General features: G+C 41.7%; 1 protein-coding gene across 3 annotated transcripts; it reads left to right on the forward strand.

Annotated features, from left to right (window-relative positions):
- Nucleotides 1-8,569: 8,569 nt before the first annotated feature.
- TMEM154 (transmembrane protein 154) lies at nucleotides 8,570-25,789 on the forward strand. 3 transcript variants are annotated; one of them, XM_077782597.2, is made up of 6 exons: nucleotides 8,570-8,796; nucleotides 16,855-17,160; nucleotides 18,966-18,993; nucleotides 20,154-20,239; nucleotides 21,699-21,759; nucleotides 25,548-25,789. In XM_077782597.2, the coding sequence occupies exons 1-6, from the start codon at nucleotides 8,730-8,732 to the stop codon at nucleotides 25,561-25,563; spliced, it is 564 nt and encodes a 187-aa protein (XP_077638723.2). In that variant the 5' UTR covers nucleotides 8,570-8,729; the 3' UTR covers nucleotides 25,564-25,789. The 3 variants fall into 3 exon arrangements, 2 of the variants coding, with proteins under 2 accessions (XP_077638723.2, XP_085435003.1); XR_014955145.1 differs by having other exon boundaries at nucleotides 8,638-8,796; nucleotides 20,154-20,246; nucleotides 25,548-25,610; XM_085578877.1 differs by lacking the exon at nucleotides 8,570-8,796 and adding an exon at nucleotides 16,524-16,669.
- Nucleotides 25,790-27,563: the final 1,774 nt, after the last annotated feature.

The raw sequence follows: 27,563 nt of genomic DNA on the forward strand, positions 1-27,563 counted from the left end.
GAGATCTGCCCTTATTTACATTTGAGAAGGGTGTATACTCAGGTTAGGTGTGGATTGACCTTTGCAGACATGGTAGAAGGCATAAAGCTTCACAATTAAGTACTCAGAACTAAAATGGATTATGAGAGGAATTATATGTTCACTTCCAGGAAGCTTCTATTTCCTATGGGATATCTACAATCCTTTCCATCAGGGGTTTAATTAACAGCCAATTGTTAGGACTGACTTCTTTCATTCCTGCTGCATCTGCCTGTGAATGGCTGAATGCCAGGTCTCACAGAATTTTAGTATTGCTTGTCTCATACTTAGGATACACCTAAGTATAAAACCTGTACCTTCTGACAGAAGACCAAGCCTCAGAGAGCAAGATATAGGCAAGGTAGCAGCCTGTCAGAACCATGATCTTCTCACTCCAGGCCACACTTGGTGCACCTACACTTTGGCACAGGGGTCTGACTATGGCATGGACAGATGCGTAGAAGAGGAACCACAGGAGTTAAGGGATATCAGTCTGTGTACGGCTATTAAGATGTGTAATTTTGCTTCTAGTATCTATACTGAAGTATAGTTCACTGTCACAGCTCCCTACAGCAACCAAAAAAAAAATGTAATAAAGGTGTGCCATCCTGTACTGCCATCACAAATACTGGTCAAAACATGGATCCATCTGAAAATGTGTTGCAGTAAATCCAACCCAGCTCTTAGAAAAGGATTTCTCTCCATACCAGACTCAATCAGAAGGACAAATTTATGATCTTTTTTTTTTTTTTCAGGTAGTCTTGCAGCATTACAGTCAGCTATAGTGAACTGAAAGTTAGATTTAAATGCAGGGTGTTGAGAAGCAATGCTTCCTGCTACAAATGCCCTCAGTATATCCCTCCCTGGGTTGTGACTGATGGTATTTTAGAGGCATATCACCAAAAAATTCTATCACCTGTATGAAGACCTGGTCAGAGATTAAATACACCCTGTGTTGAGATGTGGTTTTCAGAGAAATAATAACTGTAGGCAAGACACAACTCACATTTCCATCTGAAAATGAGGGTGGAGATATATGGTTTTCCAGGTTTCAGCATAGTTTCTGATTTCAGATTCTAGACAAAAGTGTAAAATTTCTCAAACAGCTTCCTTGGCACTGCAAAGGCTGTTGAAAACTTTTTGAGCTAGCAATATGTGGGTTTAGAATAATCACCCTAACAAAGGGATATATCGCATATTAGCATCTGTGATGGTCAAACAATGTAATGCTATATAGAAAGTGCTTTAACTGAATATATTTTTTAAAATATGTGTTTCAAAAATATGTTTATTTTCTAATAATCAGCTATGTTTCATTGCTTCAGTCCTAGTTTCCACTTGCATAGAGGAGCAGACAAAGTCCCTTCAGGACCACTAACACATTTTGATTCAGAGCCTGAAGTTAAATAGGTACAGGCTCAAAATACAGGCCGACAGGCTTCCAAACAGCCTTAATTTAGCCTCTCACTTGCATACACATTATAAATACAGTCTCTCTGCAGACTATCACACTTTTTCATTAATATCTGTCTGGTTTAAAGCTCTATGCTGTTTCTTTAATTCAAGTGGGACTATTTATATGCATAAATATGTCCTCAAATTCTGCAGAGCTGGACTATGACAGGACTGGAGGCTGCTTCCATGATTTTAAATGTTGGTTCATAACACTACACTAGAACTGAGCATTTGGGTTAGGTCCTTTAAAGGTATTTAAATTACAAACTATGGAAAATAAATTTTTTAATAATCTGGGAACAAAATTTGCCGCAGATCAGATATCCATGCTCTTAAACGTAGTTAGTGGTTATTTGCATTTTTAGGTATCTGAGAAGTTTTAAAAAGGCTTGACTTTAATGTTTCTTTAGAGTCTGGACTCTGTATAAACTATTTGTGAAGTAAAGTTCAGTAATTACAGTGAAAATATGCAAAGGAAAAACTTGAGAACATTTAATTCAAGAACAGAAAAAGGGACCTAGATGGGAGGATCAAATGAGAGCTGCCACAGCCTAAAAAAGTATCAAGCAACATTTAGGCAGCATTATTTTAGGACATCAAAGATTATCTTCAGATCCTTTAGGTGTGGCTGGAAAAATCTTAGTACTCACATTACAATTTGGATGTGCTGGTGTGTTTTTTTATGGTCCAGTATTCCTGAAGGAATGTACTTTTCAGATTTTAGTCTCTTCTTAGGAATTGCTCACAGCTGAAAAAATACCTTCAGACATCCAGCTGAAGTACCCTAAAAATTAAAGTAAGGAAGATTTAAAAAAATCTAATTTACTTTCCCTCAAGTACCTTGTCTTTCTACTCTTCATTTTACTAAATATCTGGTGATTGCACCCGAGACAGATTTCTGTTTGGTTTTCAATCCTTTACTTCATCAATCTCGTGTCTTGTTATCTCTTTAAGAGAAATATTTCAATTTCTACAGAGCACTGTGGGTTTTTTCAAGCCAGATCTTAAGCTAGCATTGACTGGTAAGTGACAACTACTGAGTAGGCACCTCTGTGTAAGGCACGCAGCACTGACGTTTCATGTGAAGGTAATTCACCAGCTGACAGCTTTTTTCCCCATTTAAGTTGCTGACCATGCATCTATCAAGTGAGCTGGCACATGAAAGCCTATGACAGACAAGGTTCTGATCCTTGCATGGGACACCCAGGATATATTTCTTCTCTCACTCCCAGGAGCAGCCACAGAGAATTTCCCATCTCCAAAGTTTTTTCCTAAATTGCACGGATAATCCTTTTAGCATGACAGTTGTGTTGTCTGCCATGTGTCCATCTGAGCTGAGAAGTCTGCTGCTCACCTGTGCCTGTACAGCCATTTCTGTACAAAAGAGCTTTATTCCTGATGCCAGAGACTCAGGAGCCAGCTCCTGTTCTGAACAGGCTTTTGAACACACTCACATCCCTCTGCGAAGCATCTCAAGCAAATTAATTTCTTCCTAGCTTATTACATGGCTCATCTTTTGAGGTCCACTTCTGGTCAGTAGTGTTCCTCAAACCCTGACTGAGAGTGGAATCCCTCTCCTGACAACTGAGTTGCAGTGCCCAATGACCCGTTTGTTCCTTTAACTAGGACTTGGATTGTTTGCACCAACTGTATCCTTAATACAGATTTGGGATACCTGTATTAAATACACAACCGCACAGAACCACACAGAAAATTTATGTTTCCATTTATATATTTTCAGTCTCTAATTCCAGCTTGAACCTTAATACAACATGTGCATAATTATTTTCAAAGAATGAAACAAACCTTTAATGAATAATCCCTATGCTGTTCCACAAAGAAGCCGAAGCCTGATTTACTCATAAGTAAAAGGTCAGGAAGGTGATCCAAGCCTTTTTAAAAACTGATGTTTTTTATTTCAGTTTCATTCCAGCACTGGCCTCAGGAGAACAAAATATACAAGATTAATAAATTGTACATTTCTCTCACAGTAGTGGTATGTTACAATGAATAAAAGTGCCTGAAAATTCAATTCTCAGAATTGCACTGCTCAGGCCTCGGCTTCTCGTCTGAGATGCTCATGACTTCATGTCTCATGAGGATGCCCTGCACAGTTTTGAAAATAAGTGGGGCATAGCATCCTGGCCCAAAAACCTGGGTTTTCCCTGTTAAAATGGATAGTTTTGGGGGCCAGAAAGGGTACAACTACTGTTGGTTCCAATGAACTCTCTGAAGTTACAAAGTTAGGAGAAAGCACTAAGTATTTAGCTATCAGAAGGACTATGAGGCTGGTAGCATTGAGGTAAGTGCAGGCTTTAAAAAAAAGCAAACCCTAAAGTTGTACTTTGGAGTGTTCATCCCACCTTTATCCAGCCTGCATTGAGACAAAGATAGACCTCATGGAGTCCCACCTAGATTCCAAGGATAGAAGTCTAGGAAGATTGTTGTGTGAAGGATTTTATGGGTGAATCCCCACTAGGCTACAGGAAAGCTCTACTGAGGACTACTACATCAGCTAGTAATTGTGTCTCTCTTCTGGTCAAATAACAAGATGACTTTGTTGGCCAGACATTGTCCTTTTGGAAGCGCAGTTTCAGCTGTGGATTTTGCCTGAGGGAAAGCTGAGCTTTCAGGAGGTCATGTCTTTCAAAACACAATCAGTACTACAACAGAATGGAGGCATCATCTATTTTAGGAATTTACACAAGTCACAAGTAATTTAGCAATCTTTTGGCATGTACAAAATGTATAATCCATGTACTGCTTTTCCAAAAATTAGTAGAAATGAAGTGTCCAGCTACACTTCAATATAAATCTGCCAGTGCTCTCAATGAACCCTGAGATCTCTTCCATTTCAGAGATTTTCAATCTTAGAAGTCTCTATTCGAACCCATTTTTTATTTTGTCAAAGGAAACTTAGATGCAAACGTCTGAATACTTTCAAGTATAATTTTGTAGGTGCAAACATCTGGATATTTACAATTTTAGTTTTGTATCTTATTTCTGTTCCTATTGAAGTATCCAAAATATTGTCAGCATGAAATAACAGCCTCTGTTATCTATGTGGAAAAAAAAAAGAATAAAGAAAAAAAAATAAAAGAAAATTACAAGTTTAGCAAAGAGATGCTTAAAACTTGTTTTTATACTTTTATTTTCATTCTCATTTTAGTTATATTACATTGTCCCAGTTGTTAGGGATAACATCTCTTTGTTCTAAGCTTTGTTCTAATTTATACTGGTGGCATTGTTTTCAGAAGGATCAAAAACTTTTCCTGAAGAACCTCTGTGGCTGAAATAAAATGTTACTTCTTTCCTATAATCTAGATTTGAATTTGTTGGAAAGAGAGCTTTGACATCTGCAACTCAGTCAGGCATTGCTTGCTCTGAAATAAGTACAACTGTGAATGTGGTTCCAGATCCTCATGAGATTTCTACACAAGGATGGATTTTGGCCTTGATTCTGCAAGTCTGACTTAGCTCAGCAACCCACAGAAGTGCCATTGCAGCTGACACTGTGGCTGACTCAAGAAGATCCCCTGTGGGCTTTGCACAAACTCTCTTGCTTTGATGTTTGTTTCTTTTTAAAATGCTGTAGTGAATTGCAATACACTGCTCTTTTCCATTCTTTTACAGCAACTTGTGGGAAAATTTTATCCATCCTTTCTCAACATATGTCAGAGACAGAAACAAGTCATGAAGGGACTAGCAGAACTTGGCTGGCTCCAGCCCCTGCCTGCACTTCAGAGCAGGTGGATTAGCTGCAGGACTGCAGCAGACAAGCTGCACTAGCAGGTTTGTAATAAAAGCCCTGTAACTAACCATCAGCTTGCCACATCGCTTGAAAAAGTTTAGCTGTTGTTGTTCTCACAGGAAAAAGGAACTAGAAGAGCATCAGCCAATCAGCTGCAGCATTGCAATACATTTCTGTTTTTCTGAAAATGTCACTCTGATGACATCCTGTAATCTCAGTGATGCAAATCATTCTCTATTAAGGAACAACATCAGCAAACAGCCTAGCTTTGTGGTCAGAAATGCCATTTATACTCTAAAAAACAATGAAACTGTGACAATGAACATGCAGAAATGTTTCCAATGGGTAACATACACCCCAAAGATTTAGTGGTTTTACCTGTGAAAAGACACTTCTTTTTGCTAAGGTGCATTGTGGATCCTAATAAATGCACTAAGGCCTATGAAATGATCAGATAAAATCTACCCCTATTACAAAACCATCCATGACTGAGGCTACATGGGTTCCCAAATGCACAAGTTTGTTTTGCAGAAAAGTTGTCAGTACAGCTTTTGGTTTCTGTATTTCAACTATGAAGAGAGACGCATGAGGCTGAAGACAACCAAGGCAAAGGTGCCAACCTTGCTTCCCAGGCAGGCAAAAGGGAGCCTGCTGGGAGTACTTCAGGGGAGCACGATCCCAGTGCTGCTGGGCACAGACCGAGGTAACTGCCCGTCCTTGAGAGTCTGATTTGTCAGCATCCAAAATACCTCATTCCTCCTTCTCTACAAGTAAAAAAAAAAAAAAAAAAAAAAATATATATATATATATATATATATATAGGATAGTCAAATGCATGCCAAACCACCTTCCTATGCCTCTAAAATCTTAATTAAAATGTACTGTGGCCAAGAGTCACATTTCCTGTACTTTTATTTGCCTTAGAAATCATACTTGTGTACACAGCAGTAGATGGCTATCTTGCTTTCAAGGGGCAGTGATGAGTTGTTAGTCAAACATCTCTCAATAATAGCTGATGGAAATTTGAGAGGAAATGCTACAACCTATGTAGAAAGACTGAAAGGGAAAAGAGAAAAGTATATAATTTCTTTACATTAGAAATATGGTGTTAACATGCAGCAAAGATACAAAACAAACACAAATCCTGTTCTGTTTTCCCTTCCAGTTTCTCTCTCTAGGTTTATGTTTTATAATGGATGAGTGAGATGGGCTGGTTCTACAGAATGGGGTAAAACCACAAATATGCAGGGCAGGATAAATCAGAAAAACATGTTTGCAGCCCATGTGGTATTAGAGTGGCAAAGTTGGGAAGGAAGTGGGAAGAAATGGAAAGGAGTATAGCACATCTTTTCTGTACGTTAAAGCAATAAAAATACTGTTAAATAGGAAGACTTTGCCTACTATTCACTAAAGTTCAAGGAAAACTGAGGATAGACAATATTGCCAGCCTTGGGATCTGAGACTCTGCTCCTGAAAACACAGACAGGCTTTGCCTTTGCTGGCAAACCAGCCCATTATCAGTTTTCCTACTGCCAGTCTAGACAAAATCACCTCTGAGCACAGACAGGTAGCTCAATTTCTGTACTTCCATCATTCAAACAATCTATGTCAATAAGACGCTATTACTAATCCTGGAGTTTCTGTCATGTTTTAATGGAAAAATCTTAAAAGTATTGGCAAGTTTCACCTCTGACACTTATGTCTGATAAGTGTTATTGTATATGACTATGAAATTATATTAAAGAATATCTCCTAGAAATATTTGGTTTGTTGGTCAGTGTACTGGCTTCAAAACTCAGAGCTCCTCTTTATCTATTTGTAGGTGCAAATGTTGCAACTTTGCTTTTGCCCCCACTATTTTATGAAGTTCATAAACATACATTGCCAATACTAAGCAACCAGTTCATATTTTTAGTTAACTGTATCATTCAAGGGGCTTAAATCCATCAACAAGCCGGTCATTAAATGAATCACTGACCTATTTCTCAGCTACTCAAGCTAAATAACCTATAACTGATGACCTATAAAAGCATCAGTGTGTTAAGAAAAATTATTAGCTGGAGAAGCAGAGCAGCAATTGATCACTCCCCACCAATATGAACAGAAAGATTCACCAGCTTTGACAAATTCTAGAACTCAACAAATTCTGAACAGAAATCAGATTTTGACACACTGATGTCTAGGGGAAGTACTGTGAAGCTCCTACACAATCATACTTCAACCCTCCTTCCTTAGATTACTACTGGAAAATTTTATGTAAGTATTTAAAATGGCTCTAACCTGGGATGCTCCAGAGTAAAATCTGGAGTGCAGACTCTCCTCAACTCAGAGAGATTAATTTTAGACCTAGTACTTATTTCTACAGCAGAACAACCCAAATCTGTGGTCCAACCACTCTCCCTGCTTGGGTACATGTATGATTTAGATCCAGATCCAAATCCTGAGCCCTGGCTAGGCCCACCCTATATAGCAAGAAGATTGAAAATGTTTAAGTTCTCCATTGCTCTTACCCACAGAGCACCACCCAACAGGAAATCCATGGAAGCCCCTGGCCAGCTCTTACATGTTTCTGAGTGTGTGGACAGTGATGAGGTGGTGGGATAGAGAACAGGGCAGCATCTGGGGGGGCAACAGCCAAGGTCTGCACACCCAGACAGAGATTGCCAAGGGGGAGCAAATATAAAGAGGAGTCAGGAAGGGAGGCAGGATTACCTTCCCCTTGCCACCTCAATCAACCGTGGTACTGTGGGCTCTCAGCCCTGCATCCTGGTGGGGATTGAAACCTTCTCTCCCCTGTCTTCTACAGCCATCATCACACCAGTGTCTCAGCACTTTCTCACTAAGCCACCTGCTCATAACAAAAAATTGATGTGGTTTTCCGCTTTTTCCTCTTCCTCTGCATGAACCAACCCAGAATACTCAGTTATAGGCCCATAAGAAAGCCACCATTCATCCCATTTGCTGAAGACAGCCCATTTGGGGGCTGCTTTTGGGACTGTAAATGCATGCAGTCTCCCACCCCAATGTGGGGAGAATTACAGCTTAAAAACCAAGGCAGGAGGGTTTTTTTTTCTTACTTAACTACCCTAAAAAGTGACATAAAACTTTCCTGCTAACATACATATATGAAGTTTTATGTCTGATTTGTATTTGTATGATCTGTGGCACTGTGTGCAGATGAAGATAGAAGGTAGTAAAGTCAGGAGGGAAAGGAGAGGAAGAGAGTGGGAGCTCTCTCACCTACGGCATAAAGGTGCCTCAGTCAAGTGTGTGCCTGAAGAGCAACTTCTGGTTTTTGTTTTTTTTTTCTTCTTTCTTTTGCAATCATTGCTCGCTTGACAGGCCCAGACGGAATTACATCACTTCCTAAAACCCATCAAAGAGAGTCCATCTCCTGAAGAAATGCAGCTCAGATGCTCCCCGGCAGGAAGCAGGAAATGTAGCTGTTCGGGCGCAGCAGGGCGGCTGCCGGAGCGCCCCTCAGGTGGAGCGCAGCCGGGGCGGCATGCGGAGCGCCGGGCTCGCCGCCCTGCTCTCGGCCCTGGCGCTGGCCGCGGGAGCGGCCGGCACTGGTGAGTACGAGAGCGCCTTTCGCCTGCCGAGCGGGGACCGCGTGTCTTGCCTGCAGCAATGGGACCATTGGAGGCAACACCCTCCCAACTCAGCACGGGCAGGAGATCTGTGGGGACTTGCTCTCTGCTGCTTTTTGCTGGGTTTACTCTCTCTGTTTTCAGTTACCCCTTTTTCCAAGCTTTGACTCTTTTTTCCCTTAGACCTATTCCCGAACAGCAGCGAACAAATTCTACAATTGCAAACTTTTCCTAAATTGCAGGTGTGTAGAGCAGCGGATTTTCCATGTTGACCCATCAGGCATTTTGCTCCTAATTTTAGTTATGTTTTGAACTTTTTTTAAACCCCACACCCATACCATCAATGTTTATTAGCACAGTTAAAGGCAAAGCACTGCTTCCATTCAAAAGTGACTGCCGATTTCCGCAGTCCCGGTGCACTGAAACTGGTTTAACAAAGGAACAGCCGGCTCCGGAGACAAATATTTTGAACTCTCAGCTGCAGAACAAAGTGACTGGCACCATGGACTTAGGTTCCGACCCTCTGAAGAAAAGAATCATGAGTGGAAAAGCAGCTTGTGACAAAATGCTGAGCACTGGGGGTGTCATTGCGGAGACCCTTGCCTATTTGCAGGGGTCATTGGTTCCACTGGCATTTTGGCAGCCAGTGACTGAAAATGACAGGCAGCTCTTGGAGTGAAACCTTGCTGAGGTAGTGCTTGTAAGCCTTTTGGGGTCAAACAAATCCCTGCCAAAGCACCTTGGTATGGACTAGAAATGTTTGCTGCCTCTGTGCTGCTGTAGCAAGCAGGAGCTCTACAGAAAGCAGGCAAAGAAGACAGTCACTCTCAGATATCACTGGACTTCTCTTAATGTCCTAAAATGCACTGCTGGAATTGGTGTTTTGGTGTGTGTACTTTTTCCCTGAAAAACAGTACTGTAAGCAGGGTGTAGAGCTGGGCTGCAGGCTCCTGGTGTGCTGCTGAGCTGCTTGCACTTAGGAGACTTGCTTAACTGTACGAGCGAGCTAAGTGAGGTATAAAATGGTTAGGGTTTGGCTGTGTTACTACAGCCCTGCTGTACTGCAGACACGTTAGGAGAATATGCTGCAAACACTGAGTGTAGCTCAGAATCAAAGCAGTCAGAGGAACAAAAATCCTTCCATGGGCAGAATGAAACAGAGGTCCCAGGGAAATGGAGGAGTACAATGAAGGCATGAAGGCAATGCAGAGTGATCAGACTCCTGCTTCTCTAGGTCATGTGTGGGGTTCTGAGAGATACTATTTCATCACCATGTCCCCATGGAGGAGGACACATTAGCCCGGAGCCCCTCAGCTCATGACTGGATGTGCCCCTGCCCTTCTGTGCAATGGGCATTAGGGGCTGCAGGAAGTGCCAGGCAGATGTCACATACCAGCTGTGTGACACTCCTCACACTCCCCACTTCCTACCAGTAGGTCCACCTTTAAATTCTGGTTGATTTTGAAATGGCTCCTCTTTGGGAGTGAGTCAGTCCTGCCAGAGCCCTTCCCATGCCCTGTCAGCTCTGACTCTACAGAGCCAATCCACAGTCACTGGGGAAGGGGAGGAGAGCACCCACCTTTGCTCCACATACAAAGGCAGCTTTTGCATATGCAACCAGCCCCACAATGTTCCTGTGGGCTTATTCTGACTGTGGGTGGGATGGGGAAGTTGTGAACTTGAACTTTTCTTGGGGGGAAATGAAACTAGTGAGGGGGAAGTTCATGTAGGGCTTACGTACCCCACAGGCACTGGTGGGTCAGGAACCCCCTCTGCTGAGAGCAGCCTCCCAGGGAGATCCTTTGCTCTCACCCTTCCTTGCTCACAGATCAACAGGGCAGAACCTTTAAGGGATCTTTTTCACCTTTTACCAGGCACAGTCTTCACCTTTTAAGCAGTCTTCTGTCTAGAGACCATTTACAAAATAGGCAAACAGAGTATGATTAAATCTTGCAGCACAGACAGATTAAAGTCTTTATAAGTCCTGTTCCCATACCATGTCAGAGCCTTGTAAAAGCCTAGCCTTGCCATTTGAATTATAATTTATGGATGGTTTTCTCCCTGTGATGCCACAATCACTCTAATCCAGTAGCTCTAAGAGCATTCCTGAGGTCACAGCTCTGCGTGCTGGCCTTCTCCCAGCTCCAAACTGAGGGGATGTTGGGGTTTGTGCCAGTTCCTTTCCCCTTGCTTCAATGCACTCAGGAAGCCCTACAGGTAACAGTCTAGGGCTCTCTACTGCAGAGGATGGTACTCACTGCTCAGCCTTGCAGCAGCCCTGAAGACCTACCCAGGTGTGTGTGCTGACCCTAGTAACAAGCATTAAGACCCTTACTATAGCTTATAGGAACATGCTCTGACCCTTGAGTCATTTCCCAGGCTAGGCCATCTCCCACTGCATTCGGTGAAACAGGTGGGAAATTGCAGCATAAGTGGTCTGACATGGGGAGCAAGAAAATGTGTGAGGGAGAGGATGTACTATTGCCAAGTGGAAGAGCTAGGGTGTTTGCAGATAGTGCTCTATTTTGTCTGTGTCTCTGTGCCATTGTTTTGAATGGTCATTCAAAGAAACACTGCTATCAAAGATCCAGATACTCAGCAGCTTGTACCACGAGCACAGGCAGTGACTCTCTCCTTGGGAGGCAAGTGTCTTTTAGGCTGCCTCCCCTGCAAAGCCAAGGTATCTAACGGAGCAATAATTTTGACCTGTTCCCCCTAGAGTAATGAACTGAGAATGGGTTTGAACCTCTTTCAATCACCTGTTAAAATTTTCTAGCAAAGCAACAATGTAAGAAATGAGGATTTGTTACATTTTGTCTTTCCTAAGCGCTGCGCCCTAAAAAGCAGATGAAAAATCCTTTCTACTGAACACATCAACTCCTCCTGTGTATTTATTACCATTCCTCCATTTAAGCCACACACAAACATTCACTGTTTTATTCAGCAGCTTCAGGGACATTTCAGAAAATCTCTCATTTACATCAGCAAGATTGTATGCTAATTTTCAGGCAGTGATACCAGTCTCTTTTCCCTCAAGAGATTTTATTATAGCTGGAAAGCCTCTGGAGCTTTTGAATCTTTAATTTCAGGGTCCTCCTGAGAGCAAGGAGCACTGAGAGATTTGCATCACAGTGGGGTCACAGGGGTATCAGAGATGCAGAGCTAGAAGGCCGTCAGATTAAGTAGAAGCAACTAAATGCATAAATTGGTCTGGAAAGCCTGTAGTACTTGGGGTGAGCAATGAGACTACAGGTTCACAGTTGGACTCTAAGATGTGTGACTGAATTTGCAACACTGCCTGTTAATGCAGCGCTTCAGCTGAATAGAAATACAGTGAGGAAAAGCAGTTTCCATCTTGTATAAATAAGCTTAAACAGTTGTTTCCTCTTTCAGGTTATACCTAGATAACGCTTTCTAAGCACCTCGTTTTAATAGGATCTTGTCTACAGATTAGCCACCCTGAAATGCTTGTGCTCCCTCATCAGAAGAGTGTATGCTCCCAACAGCTAGCCTGCAGGCTTTTAAGGATTCCTCTTCTAGCCAGACTGACAGGCAAGACCTGCCACAACAGGCAGCTGGGCAAGCCCTGGCCACGGCAAGGAACAGCCCTTCTTATAGCAACCTGAAATGTGGAGAGAGGAACAGTGCAGGGATGAGCCAAGCAATACATCATGTGGAGTGGATGACTACACCACCAACAGAAGGTGTACAGCAGGATAATATAGCATATGGTAACTTTATTCCAGCTTTATAGCCTTTTCTTGTTCTCTCACCTTCTCGTGAGCCCTCCTTCCTTCACTGCATTTTTATAGCTTATGGGAAAGTTTGGAAAAGTAAAAGCTTTCCTTTCAGACTAATAAGCCTGGCTATCCCACTGACATAGCTCTCGCTTTTTCTCTATCTCATTGCTTTTTCTTCTGTCAGTAGTCACTCTGGTGCAATTTGAAAAATTCCCTTGAGAGAACCCAGTCCTTGAGTCTGATGGCAAGGCAGCAGAGAGACTGATGGTTCTACAACAAAACTGAATGTGCTGCCTGCCAGATGTTTTCCTTTGCTATTTTTCTTTGCCTCACATCCCAGTGAATTCAGAAACCTGTTTGCCTGCTTACTTCATCAGGAAGCCCATATCACCACCTCTGAGTGCTGCAGCATAGAGGTAAAAATGCTGCAACAACAGAAATGTTGTTTGCTTGATTGAGACATAATTTTTTGGACTCCAATCTGTAAAACTGCTTGGTATATTCAACTACCTCTGTCTCCCATGAAAAGCATATTTGGGAGCACCTACAAAACTCAAGCAAAGTCTATCAGTGATCCAAGCATATTTTTAAAGTAAAAAATGTTGAGTAATACCTTATACCATAGTATCTGTGTACAGGGACATAGCTTTTTCATAATTTGTAAGAACTGTTAATTGAACCTTTTTTGAGATGCTGCTAGTGCTTGCTCAAGTATTTTGGTCCCTTGAGTTCTAGATCCTCTAATACCTCAATTGTGGAACCCTGAGAACTTCCTGATTTCCAGCTCCAGCTTTTTGGCTTCCAGTTCCAGCTGTGCCCACCTTCTCATCAGGGTGGGCTACAGCTGCATGGCAGCCCCTCTCTCTTCTTCTTTTGAAAGCATGGGAAGTGGCAATACAGGCTGGGCTGAAGCTGTGGTGTGTTCCCATCCACTTCCCTTAACACAGGAAGAAATCACCAGCATTCATGCTCTAGGTAGTCCAGACAAAGGTGAAGCCCATGTGGCTGTTCTATGAGCATTTGCTCCTTGGACAAGATGTGCAGAGGGATGAGTGTGGATGTTGGAATGTAGCCAACAGAGAAAGGGCACAGGCTTTGCTTTACAAAGTCAAGGAGATATCTATATGGTCACACGTGACTTGCTCTTTGTTACACTCCACTGGCCTTGCTTTCCCATCCTGAATGTCATGCTCTATTGTTGTAAGATTCCCATTTGCAGGGAGCTAGTAGACATCTGCAAGATGAAACCCCAGCACAGCTGACAAGGCAGTTCATGGTATGAATTATCACTGTAAAAATCTGGCATGGAGAAAATATTTGAACAGCACCTCACAAAATCTCCAACTTTCAGATGTTCTGCCCTGCTCCAAACCTTGTAATGCCGAACTGTAATTTACCCCACAAAACACCACCCAGGCCAGCTGCAACACAGCCCACTTGCTATTTTGAGCACTTTAAATTGAAACTCTATGACAAATAGCAACTATCTTGTGGTCAGCCACGTGTGTTTCACTGGGCAGGTGGCTGTGGCAGGCACTACAGCCTGAGCCCGACTCCCTGCTGGACTGGAGGCACAGATCCATCCCCGATGCAAGCCACTGGGCCAACCCAAGTGCAGGTTGTGCTTTCCTACTGTGTAAAAAGGGTGATGTGTGGGTGGCCTGAGAGTGAGAGCAACTGCTGTGTGACAGGTGAAGCGTCCCTTGAGGCTGAGCTCTGTTCCTCAGAGGTGATGGGGCAGTGCGAAGTGTTGAGGCAGCAGGCAAAATGCAGGAAATAAGAGCAATATCCTTGCAAGAACATTGTGCAACTGGCTGCTCTTCTGCTGAAAGATGTATTTAATTCAGTCAGAGAAAAGGTATCTGTAAGAGGAAATGGTGTTCCCAGAGAGATGCTGTTCTGTCCCTGGAATTATGCAAAGTGAAAAAAATACATGGCAGCAAGGTCACTCCCTGTGATTTACCATTTTCTTTGCCTAGAGACTAGAAAAGGTAATTCTATTTCACTCAAAGACAAATGATTTGAAGTCTCCTTCATAGTTCAAAACCAGGCGAAGTGGCAGAGATACTGGAAAAATCTCTCTCAGAAATCAAGCACATCATACTCTGCAGCTGAAAGTTTATCACTGCAGTTAATGAGGTGTGACTGTTTGCTTTGCTTTAAAGCCACACCATACTTTAGACATTTGAAAAATCCATTTTTAGCTCTACGAATAGATGAAAAGTAAGGTATTTGCTCCACACCCTTTCCTATTTTAAGCAACAGGCTTGTCTCTCTCAATATATCAAATGTGGCAGGCAATGCCTAGAGGAGGAAAACGAAGCAAGGTCATCGAGGAGGTCCGGTGAGGCTGCGGCGGGCCATCAGCTCTGCCGGCGGCACAGTCCATCCCGCCGCAGCCCGCAGCGCGGACATCTCCCGTGCTGCCTCGCTCTGCACGGCAGCGATGGAAACGGACTGGCTGCAGGCACTGCCAACTACAAACTGCCTTGGAAAAGAAAAGGCAAATGGCCAAACTCGTAAGGGAGAGGCGCTCTCCCTCCTGTGCTCTGGGATAAAAGATTAAGGACAGCCAGCAGATCACGGGAAGGGGTGGAGCAGCACACACCTAAGGGGATCGTTGCCTGCAAGGGAGGCAAAGATAGTGTATTGCTCTTGACTGAAATACTCTTGACTGAAGAGACAGAGAGAGTATTGATACAAAGTGCTTTGCCACAGAAGAGCTATCATTTTCATTGTCCTATTGTGCTGCAGGAGTCTGGTGACCTTCACAGTATTACATTAAGTATTCAAATTCTTTCCTAGTTTCTAGGAAAGGATGAAACAATCAGATGCCTGTGTGATATGTGCAGCATAAAAATCTAGATAAAACACTGCTGTCACACTCAAATAATTTTATTCATCTGAAATTGGGTTTCCTTGAATACAGTCTCATGAAATACTCCTTTTTGAGACAAATCTGGTGGGAGAGGAGATGCTGCAGAGTGGATTAAGCAAGAGATAGCGCTCTAATCCCAGTTTTTCTCTCTCGCTTGGCATCCCTGGGAAGGACAGCATCCCTGTCCTTCTGATTTCTCATTTGTAAAATGGAGATGATAACTGCTCATCTCTCAGGGCCATTATGAAGATTAATGTGTTTACAAAAGCATTTAAAATGCTAAGTACTTTTGGTTCCAGTCCTGTGAGATTGGAAATGCCAGCACTGAGGTGCTGAAAACCTTAAACTCTTGATAACTCTTGTGGAAACTCTAGCTGCCCAGCATTTTACAAGAATGAGGAGCAGACAACACAAAAAAGCCATCATGCCAAGAAAATTATTGAAGGCTTTGCTGCTGTAATTTATCTAAAGACTGATTCTTGCACCTTTGGCTACTGCAGGATTTGGGGCATCAGTATAGAATACAGCATCAGCCCAGAATTTGCTGTACTTCTGTAAAGCTTTTGAACTCTGTGACAGTCAGTAGACTCTTACCTAAACACACAAAAAGCACTTGCTTCACTATTACTGACACAGCCAATTTTAGCCACTTTTCTTGTGAAATGTGTGATAAATGAAGCCAGAACTGAGATCAAAGTTCAAAACCCCCAGTTTTAGCACTTATGGGGAATATCCAGCACTGATGCTTTGCCACACACTTCTTCAGCCAGCCTGTAGAATCAGTCAGAGGAACAGTTAATTGGACCTATATGCAGTAAGTAATCCGTGTTACTACCACCTCTTCTAGTCCACGCAGATGGGGAAGTCAGCAGCTTTTGCATCCTTCAGACTTCCTTTCACCAACTCTGTTTTTTACAGTGAGACAAATTTAACAAATTTGAGAAAGGCACAGAAACAGGGAGATGAGTGAACAAAAGGAACTGGTGAACCAGGGATAAGGGTCTCCCTGAAAGCAGTACCTAACTCCTTGGGTAAGGGGAGGGACATATGTGCCAAGATTGAGAAGCAAAACAGGCTGTTGTGGTTTACTGAGAAGCAGAATAATTTCTCATGCAAGAAAGACCGGATGCCACCCTGCAGCAAAAGAAGTGTGTTTGTGCAAGGCAGCTGTGTGCAGACAGATGACACATGCTGATGTGACCCAGTAAAAGTCAGCTGAAGAACATGGCCATGACTGGTAAGATTTTATGATAAAGTTGAGATCTAATTTTACATCCAGTGCCCAAGATGTATGTATAGGGCATCTGCTGGGGTTTTTTTAATACATTAAATGGGAAGTAAATATTAAAGTTGTACACTGTGGCTCACTGACAATACTAATGAAATTCTTAAAATGTTAAATTGTCCTCATGTATTTGACAGACCCTGGAAATGATGGATCAGGAGATGGATCGATGATATTACCCACTTTTACAGCAACACATCTTCCTGCTACGAGTCCTTCGACTGTGGATGACCATGAGCCAGTACTTGCAAGCGCTACTGAAAGCAGCTTTGATACACAGAGTTCTCCAAGTACTGAACTGAATGCTGTGAACTATGGGGACAGCCTAGAAGCAGCAGAACAGTCTATCTTGATATATGTTGTTCCTGTGGCGCTGCTGGTCCTGCTGATTTTGTTGATCACATTTTTTGTAATGCATCATAAAAGGAAAAAATCCAAGCAAGGTAAATTTTTCTTCTTATACATCAAAAGGCTGCTTCTAGGATGTGTTCAACATTAACAGAACATTATTTTGAGGCATGGGATGCCACATTTAAGATGCCTTTCTCTGACTGTAGTTGCAAGTTTGACAAGACAGGGATCTTCCCCAGCAAGCAGCACCTGGTCACACACCTCTCCTTGGTGCGTGGAGAACCACACAAACCTCTCCTTGGAGGTGGCAAGAAGCTACTTCTGCTTCTTGGCACCTCCTGTTCATGCTGCCACACCCATGGGAGCCCTGGCACCAATCTCTGGCTCCTGGAAATGCTGAGAATGCTCAGGGATGTAACTGTGGCTGCAAATGCTTGTTCTTTCTTTATGCTCAGCTACTTTAGGCAAGGTGAAATTAATGCTTCTACTGCCCATAGTGCCCATAAGGTAAAGCTGCTTGGAACTTCAATAAAATAAGAACAAGAAAAAACATTTTAAGGAACAATTTTAAGGAATCCTGATTCCATAGGGTGGAGGCTGCTATGAGGACATCACAGCAAAAGAGCTAGGTCAGACTGCCTGTGTGCTGCAGTAGGGTGAGCAATGCTTCAGGAAGGTGCTGTGATCTGTTAACAAAGGAATTGGTAACTTGGAGTGTCACGCCACAGGAGAACAAAGTGAGGTGTGGTAATAAAACCACATAGTGGGTAAGTGAAATTCTGAGATGATCATACCAGTGTAACTACATGGTCAGAGTGTGGCTGTCAGCTCATCAGCCTGCAGACAGTGCAACACATTCAACATACATTTTAAGTCAAGTTTTAAGGGCATTTTTAGGTTGCATTTGTCTGATCACTGGGTTCCCTCTAACAAACTATGAATTTGCAACCAGGCACCCAGTTGCCTGCCTGTTTCTGGATGATTGAAATGCAGGGGTAGATTTTTTTCAGAGGAGTGCACATGTACACTCTTCAGAGGGTTAGGAAATATGGTACCTTTCAGGAGCACAATCTTAGGATCCCATGCCCTGTGCCAGCCTGGGATTTTGAGAATTTTCAAGGCTGGGGCAGATGGCTCTGTGGTTTTGGAATAGCTCTGCAGTCTGGGAATGTGCTGGAACAACTGGGAGGTATCACCTGCTGGCAAAAATGAATTAAAAATAAGGTCATTTAAGACAGGTTTTTCAGTCACTTGATCCCTGGAGATAAAGATATTTATTAGAATTATGTCTGTGACACTATACCTCCTCCCCTCCCATTTTTACTTTGTCTTGGAGTCCTAAGTAGATTGGATCCCTTTTGACATCTGTCTAGTTCAGCCTCCTTTGCCTAACTGAGATCTAATCAGCCATGCAGCCCATCTCCCCCCACCCCACACTCCTGGCTGTTCTCCCCATGAGCAGTTCCCAGAGTCTCCAGACAGAACAGAATTGCCCAAGTGTAATCTGTAGCAAAATGTCACAGTGCTTCTAGTAAATATTTTTTTTTTTTTGGAGAAGTGGTTCGTTTTCAGGATACCATTTCCCTCAGTACATCTGTTTTGCTGAAGGAAGTGTACATCTGCCCTGTCTTGCCCACTGCAACACCAGCACTGGGCTTCCTCCCAGCATGGTTGTGCTAATAATGAGATGCTTTTAGCTTCAAAATAATGGGCTCCTCTGAAAATTGCAAACAGGATAAGATGTTTTGTCTTTCATCTGCAATTTAATTTTTATGCCTTTTGAAAATGCAATCTGTTTTACTTGACCCTATTCAAGGCTTGCATGCAGTCTGGACCCTGTAAATATAATGGGTAAATATCTTGCAGAACTATAAACACCAACTTTCTTCTTTTCCAGATGAGCTGGGAAGTGAAAATGTAAAAAGGTAAGTTTTATGACTATCATTATTTTTAAAAAAATTCTTTTACTCTAACCTTTGTCTCCTTCCCTGCCTCTTTTAATTTAGCTGTACACTAAACGCCATTACTTTTTGCCATTAATTGAACCAGAAATCTCAACAGGTGGATAAAGTGTGGCTTCATATGTGGCTGAAGTGTAAGACTAGAGCAGGAGAACAAGAGTTAGTGGTGACTGAGGCAAGGGCTGCCCCACAGACACCCACAACCCCCAGACCTTACTGAGCCTGCTCTTAGGCACCTCCTGCCTCCATCAGCCACAAGTGGTACAAGGTGCCCCATGAGCAAAGGGGATCAGTTCCCAGGCTCATCACAGGTTTTGCTATTCAGAATAAGCTCTATGTCTTGCTCCCCGGTTTTTCAAGTTCATCTTCTTACTCAGAGGTGAGGCAGAAAGGCTTGCCTGGCTGCCACTGGAACAATGACTTAGATGCTTGAAAAACAAGACAAGAAACTGTGTGGCTCTTATCAGAGTCATAATTTTTATTGTTGCCTTTTATTGACCTCCATCTTGCTAATCAGTCCTGAAAGTTGACTAATTTGCTCTATGAGGAAAAAAGGGTTTTTTTTCTAAAAAAACATTTTCTATCATATGACTTCAGGAATGATAAGCAAAAGGAAACTAAGCAGAGGCATTTAAATAAATACAGCTCTCATGACCTTTCCTTTTGAAGTCACTGCAAATGTCAGTCACAGATATGATGAAACTTTAGGCCTTCAGCTTTTAGCACTGGAGCAATGGTACTTCTGTCATGTGTTCCAGGAGGGCAGGGACAAACTATCTTATTTTTTTTTAGTTTTCTATTTACAGCAGGGACAGTTTTCAAGAAGCTGCAATGATCCTTTGCTCTGGCATGTCTCTGGCTGCACTGAGTCCCTCTGTAATGTCTCAGCTGGCCCTACCTCTGCCCAGGACTGGCATTTCAGTGCCACTCCCTTGCATCTGTTTGCGGCCCCTTGGTTCACACCCATTGGGCTGACATCTCCTCAGATTACTGGGCTAGGATGGCTTTCCAGAGTTAATACATGTGTCTGGAATTACAGCAGAGTCATACAAAATCACTACATTGTAAGTTGTTTGAATTAAGCATTTTGTGTAATGCTTTTTCTCCCCCTCTCTTTTCTCAAGTCCTATTTTTGAAGAAGACACACCCTCTGTTATGGAGATAGAAATGGAAGAGCTTGATAAATGGATGAACAGCATGAACAAAAATGGTACACGGTAACCCCTCCACTCCATCCTCCCTCTCTTGCCTGCTGACATAGAGCCCATGCATAGGAAATCAATGGAAGGTGTTTTGTATGCATATCACTGCTTTCCCTACAACATTTTTAGTTGTGCTCTTGACTCCCTCCTACTAAAATAACTGAACAAATGTCAGGGGTAGATTTTTTCAGAGGAGTATTTTCGTTTGTGTAGGAGTTTATTTTTAATAGGTGATAGAATCCCATAAATGTTTTCAGTTTCCAGTAGACATTTCTATTAAACACACTTATAAGCTGTGAATGTTATTTATATTTTTAAATACACATTTTAATGCTAAATACTAGTTTCTCTGAAGCATCTAATCCTTTCAGTCTCCAGAATTTCTACACTTTTGTGCTCCACACTGAGGTATTGTAGAAGAAATATGCATTTGCTCATAGTTCAGATCACATTTTATTTAAAATTGCTGCCAGGAACCTATGAATGCGCCCTTCTGCTCCCTTGCAAGGCCATCACCACATGGAGCAATTAGAACATGTGGTAACTACCAGCAGCAGAATCTTCAGCTGCCTTCTCAGCTATATATATATTATAAGTACCTTGCATTTTCCCCACATTTTTCTCCCAGGTGAATTCCCCAGTAAAAATCTCTAAGGGGTCTGCATTGTCCTTCCAGGGTCTCCTCAAAAAATGCAGGTCTTCAGTAAGCCATGAGTTAATCAAGGCCTGATTTTGAGCCATGAACAGCTTTTCACTGGCTAAGAAATGCTGAAACACTGATATTTTTTTTTCATTCCTGGTCCCTTGCCTTCCATCCATGTGGCTCATTTGCCTGACCTAATAGGCATGCTTTGTTTTTCAGGACATAAAGCTCTTGGAGCATTTCTTTGCGTTAGCACAGTGCTCCACAAGATGGGGTTTTGACCTTCGCGGTCTGAAAGCTCTTGCAGAAAACATGTGCTAAGTGGCAGTAGTGAAAGAGAGGCATTAACTGTACTGCATGGGAAAATGGTGTAAAATATAGTTAAAATTTTTGTGGAGAGAAAGGACCAAATATTTTACATACTTTCATGTGTGTGTGCATGTGTGTGTTAGTGTTCCCTAAACTCCAGCTCCAAACTTCCAGCTGGACAATAAAGCACAGATGCAACTGCCAGCAGTGGAAGATTAACAAACAACTCTCCCTGTGGCAGTGTGCAGGAGACAGTGCTAAGGAGTAGCTCATTCGTGTAGGTCTACATAAAGAGCTGGAACATATAAAATAAATAAATTGTGGCAACACCTATCAAAGGGAAGGAGGTACAAGATTCATGCTAGGGGAACCATGCAGATAAAAGGGTGCAGAAGTGCATCTGCAGATCTGTATTCTAGAGTGACTGCATGATAAAAGTTTATGCATTTTTGAAATAAATGTAGAACAACTGCCAGGGTAGAGTAACTGTATTCTTGTTTCTTATCCTTTTCCAGGTGACTGTGAATGTTTACCTACTGTAAGAGAAGAAGAAAAAGAATCAATTGCCAACCCAAGGTACTTTAATTCATACTATTATTTGAAGAAATACGGTCAGTGTTATTCTAAATTTTTTTTGTGTGTAATAATATAATAATTCTTTGGTCCATTTAAGTTTTTAATTTTTTATATATAGAAATTTGACTTCAACTTAAACTAGAGGCTTGACACTCTTATTTCTAAACAGGTCTCTTCCTGTAAACTGCCCTGCTAAATAATCTTACGGTTGTAAAATGGTGCAAGACAGACAAGCAGATGGCACAGATGGAGTTTCATTCACTGATCAGACTTTAATCACAGTTTCCCAAGGTGTTAATACAAGCATTCAGCGTAGCTTCCTTGGCACCCCTCACCAAAAGCACCCAGTTCCCCTCTGCCACCTGGTGCCTATAGGTTTTTGGGAATCACTGCCAGATGTTTTGGCTGGAGCTGTGACCTGACAAACAGGAACTTGTCTGACTCCAAGCAAAAAATGAGAATGAGAAACATGAAGGATCTTCCCGGTGCCCCCTTGCAGCACTCCCCCAGAGCTGGCACTAGTTGATAATTCAAGCAGAGATCCCAGTGGGATGCAAAACCACAATCCTGACAGCTTGCAAACTTAAAATCTTTCTGGTTGGTTTCCTCAGGATTTTGCCCAGGACTCCAAAACCCATCTCAATTTTCCCTAATTAAAAATTCTGGTGCTTGTTTCCAGCTGGAAACAAGAGGCTGCACATTGCCCTTGCTTGCACCCTTGTGTTGCAGCTGCATTTTGAGGAGTGGGCAAAGCAGCTTCTCTGTGCCAGGCTATGATAACAAACAAGCCATCCTGTGTGCCAAGAAATCCCTGGTGCAGTGGAAGCAGTGATGCAATCAGGCAATGCCAGGAGCAGAGGGAGGACCTAGGTCTTTGCTTCCCATGGCATCAGATAATTTCACTGACCATGCCTCTCTGGCAGAATTGCACCTCCCGCTGTAGACTGTCATAATATTACAATCCTCATTTCTGAATTTCCTTGCCTAGGAGTGAAATAGGGATGTTAAAACCCCACTGTTGCAGAGTTTGCAGCTCAGGTGCTTCAAAGCTGCAGTTTCAGAGGAACCTTTGGATGGAGCTTGTCCACTTGTACAGAAATGGTTTCTTTTTACACCTATTGCAAGTGAAATCAATGTTCTTGTTTTAGTTCAGTTTTGTTGGAAAAAATAAAAAAGGCTTAGATCCTAGATTCCAGATGCAAGCAAGCACATTAATTTTACCCTTAGAAACTGGAAAATATCCTGGATTTGTTAGCCGTTTGACACCATCTGAGTCTTCCCTTCCTGCTGCTGAATAATAACTCAGAGCGGGTAAAATTGTTAAGCAGAGGCAGCTGCACAGCAGTCCTCTAAAAGCAGATTTTCTGAGCATACCACTGACTATAGCAGGGAGTACAGCACAAAAGATGCTTCAGCCATCGGCTAACACTGGCAGAAGTCCTTTGTAAAGGCTTTTTAGGCACAACACCACCCTTAGCATCAAGTTTACTTTCCAAATCTTTAACAATTCATGTTAAGGGAAAAAAATCATCATGGCCAACCTAATCATCTGCTTGAGCTGACATTTCACCATCCTTGCTAAAGGAGTGGTTTTGTACTGGATTTGCATTAACCTCATCAGAACAAGGGGATTTTTGCTCCTGGCTATCAAAAGGCATCTTTGGGCTACACCCTACCTCAAGCTCCCCACGTGTAAAACAGAGCTATTTTAGAACACTACAGTGAGGCTTAAGCCTTGATACAAAAAAACAACCCTGTTCAGATAAATATGCTTCAGTCAGAGCAAAGGGTATTAAGCAAATATTTAAGCAATTTTTCTTGTGAATGGATCTTAGAATCAGACTAGATTAGAGAAATTTATGCTTTAAATTATAGAAAGGGAAAAAAATGCAAATAAAAATAGGAGATTTATCTCTAAAACATTCAGAGCTACTCAGACAAGGGACATTAGTTGAATACAAAGTGCAAGAGCATTAAATTCAATTTAAGATTCTGAAAGACTACTTTGGGCAAAATTCTTCTAAAATTAGGGTAATTTATATTTTAGATTTTATTGGTATTTCGGTACGGGAAATATCTCAGGCCACACTGAACACAGATGGCTTTTTTTTGCTTCACAAAGATGCTGATGGGTAGTTCATCAAGACCCAAATGTCTTGAACTATGAATTATTCTGACACAATTCTGAAAACATATGAGACAAAACATTTCAATAATGACACTTTAACATTTTCAGAATGATGGTTGTTCCAAAACTAGTCTTCAGAGTAAGTGAATTTTTAACATAATTTTTTTTTAATGTTTGATGAGCAGAACTTTGTGGCAGTAGAATATTTTTATGTTGAATGTTTCCCTTACCCCAAGGCTACTTCTTCAAATTTCATGTCACATGAAATTTTGAAATTGCTTCATTTCAAATTGAAAAAAAATATTTGAAGTGGTGGGATTTCTGGGTAAACAAACAAAAAATTGCTTCCTGTTTATTTGCAATTGAACCTTAACAGTCTAAGATCTGCTGCTTTTCCCAACCAAATTCTTAGATGAATAAATAATGTCAGAAAGAGAATTACATACAGATAAATAGATGTTTTCAGCAGCTCTTTTGAGCAGGGAAAGTGGAAGACTAATAAATAAAATGAAACAAAGCTATAATTATGGCAAAAATTGTACTCATGAGCATCAAACCTGCACATTTGTGCATAGGGGGCAAGATATAACAGCCTGGGCTCCCTGATAGGGGGAGGTCACTTACCATGGCCTTGTAGGCTAAGTTACAAACATATGTATATACACATTTTTCAAAATTTATATACACTTTTCAAAATACATATATTATAATCAAAACCTCTTGCATTTGAAACCTACTGCTAGAATCCTGATTGTGCCTGAGCACAGAATTGCACCCCACAGGTGCCTGGGGCCAGGGCTCCCATCCTGTGCATGCAGGAGGGAGCAGGCAGTGTGTGCAGGGGCAGTAGGCAAGGGCTGATGACCTGTGAGGCACAAGGTGGGTAGAGACCAATCTCTGCTCCAGGGACCTTTACTGTTCCAGAAAAATAAGTGCAGCCTGTCCCCTTCACAGCATGGGCCATTGTAGGGGGTGGAGTACAAGCAATCCCCCTATGCTTTATCACCTGAGAGGTTTGGTTTGTCATGGGTGCTGCTGGGCACCCTCCTAGTCTTTCTGTCTGAAAAAGTATGACTTCTTCTGACTCTAAAAAGTGTGTAGGAATGTTTTGGGTGGATGATAGGCCAGTACAGAAAGAAGTACTACATTCCCAGAATGTGCCTCAATTTGGCAAGAGACTTAAGGAAACATGTAAAATATTAAGATTATGAGTGGCCCTTTTAGCTTCAGAGCTGGCTATCCCTGCTGACTGAATTTAAATCAGCCAATATAAGATGTCACATTTTTTAACATTGGCATGAGCCAAACATTATTAAGAGAGTGCTAGTCAGTAAGCCACTTGGGCAGAAACCAGTGGGACAAAGAGGAAATACACTTGTTATGAGGTCAGCTGTAAACAAAAAATTTCAAAGTTATCCTCAGCTGTGGAAAGAGAGCCAGGAGCAGGAGAAAGACTGGGCTGGGCAGCCATGAACCATCAGACAGGTATCAGAGCAGCCCTTGCTGCCAGCATCGGCATCCATTACATGAGTGACAGATTTATTTTCTGGTAACACCTTTTCATGAACCTTAGAGATATTTTTGCATGATAGTTCCTGCTGAGACAACTAACCTAACAGCATGACACTGGTGTATTTTTCTTTTCCATGTGTATACACAGTGATGGTGAATCATGAAGTCCTCACGACACCAAAGAACTGGCTAAAGGGATGCAGCACATAAGCTCATCATCCCCCAGATATTGGAAGAACTGGATTTAAATAATAATAATTCATCTCAAAAGGCCAGAGAAGCAAATGTTTTTGTTGTATCCTGCTTTGTATGGTCTTCAGAAAGGAAACATCACCAAGGGAAAAAAAGAAAATGAAAAGAAGAAAAAAAAAGAAAAAAAAAAAAAGAAAAGCACTATAGGACTGATTTAATTAAGGACTGATTTAAATTATTTTTGCAATGAGATTCACCACAAATCAAGAGAAACCTCTTCTTTACCCCTGCTGAAAGTTCTCAAAGTAGTCCATATTTCTGTCTAGTTCCACGGCTGTGCATTGTCCAGCACTTAAAACCAATTCTCTTGCAGTGGTGGGTCAGTGGTGGGTCTCTTTGTTTTGGTTTGGTTTTGTGGGCGTTTGTTTCAGTGTCCATAATTCTGGACTGCCCTGGTTTGATGGATGTGAAGCTCATGTCTATGCAATGTTTATTTCTCAATTTGCTTTTTCTGAGCAGTGCACTGATTTGCACAGGACTGCTGTTGGGGAGGTACCAGGCTAGGACTGACAGACCAGCTCTGAGGACAGACAGCAGCTGTAAAGCCTCTCAAAGGAATAGCCAGAAGTGACTGCAGCCCAGCCAGGGCACAGACTCTGTAGAGTGCTTTTTGGTTTTCAGATTAAAGGCACTGTAGAAGTGAAAAGTATTATTTTGAGGCTGCCTTTCAGTTTGTTTTCTCCACAGATGAGGGCCCTGGGCTAGCTCTCCCTGTGTAACTCTTCTCCCTGCCCAGGGCTGTTCTCTAACCACCTACTTCAGAAATATTCAAATTAAAAATATTTCTTTTTTAAAAAAAAAAGAGTGAGGTTGAAAAATTGAACAATTCAGTATTCACATAAAATACAGATTTAAATAAGTATGTGTTATGCATAACTACTTGGTCAAGGTTTTCAGAAACAGGAGGTTTTCTGCTGCTTCTGTTTTTAAATGCTGAGCCTGCAATATCTGAAAGACAAGGAATTCTGAGTGTGACCGGTCACTTTTAGTCACAATGAAAAAAATCAGATTCCTGGGATACCTCAAGGTGGGAATATGAATGTTGTAACTGTGCCCACTGATTTTAGATAGCATGTCTCTTAGGGATATAGCTTAAATATGTAATACACATAAAAGTGGATCCTTATCTGGGCAAAGTTTCTCTTGCCTTATTTAAAATTGTAGATTCATATCCTACCATATCTTATATCCTCCCTATCCTCATATTCTATTTAAATATATAATGCCTTCCCACTCCATACATGTTTAATATGATCAGATTTTTTGCCTGCAAATAATTCACTAAGAAGTTACCATGCATAACTTGATTAAAGATGGAAAACAAATACCCAAATACCCCAATAATAGGAGTCCTTGCTGTTCTTTTTTTTTTCCCTTGCTTTTGAAAATGAACCAACTCCCAAAGGTGACATTGTACGGTTTAACTCAATTCTGGCACACTGGTGACCCATCACCCTGTCTGAGCCACACATTGACAGCAGTGCAATGCACCAACTCAGTTTCCTGTGGCATTTGAAAAGAGCCTGTGCTGTGCATGTTGATGGTTTGGGGTTAATGTTAATTCTAGATGTCCTTCTGCCAGATAAAAGGCTGTACAGTTCCAAATAAGTTTCTCACAGATAAAGTTTCACTTATATATTTTCTTTTTCAAGTTTACCTTGAGAGAATGTATTTTCTGTAAAGTTATGACATCAAGCACTAATTCTTATTCCAGTGTTCATGATTGATCAATCTCTATACAAAGCTTTAGAATCAATTTTGTCCAGAACTAATGTCTAGGTTCAAGATTTATAATTATTCATGTCACTTAGCCTCTCTAAATTATGGCAGGCTAGAGAATTTATTTGCCTCTTCAGGAACTTTTTTCAGCATTTAAAAAATACAAAACAATGCTTTGGGCACTTTCTTGGCT

This window comes from Lonchura striata, chromosome 4, assembly GCF_050655825.1.
Source record: "Lonchura striata isolate lonStrDom1 chromosome 4, ASM5065582v1, whole genome shotgun sequence".
NCBI lineage: Eukaryota > Metazoa > Chordata > Aves > Passeriformes > Estrildidae > Lonchura > Lonchura striata.

Bases quoted from the DNA above. Each gene is read 5' to 3' on its own strand.
- TMEM154 (XM_077782597.2), top strand. From the start codon at position 8,730: ATGCGGAGCGCCGGGCTCGCCGCCCTGCTCTCGGCCCTGGCGCTGGCC. The intron at 18,994-20,153 runs GTAAGTTTTATG...TCTTTTCTCAAG, and splicing joins GGAAGTGAAAATGTAAAAAG to TCCTATTTTTGAAGAAGACA. The intron at 20,240-21,698 runs GTACACGGTAAC...ATCCTTTTCCAG, and splicing joins GAACAGCATGAACAAAAATG to GTGACTGTGAATGTTTACCT.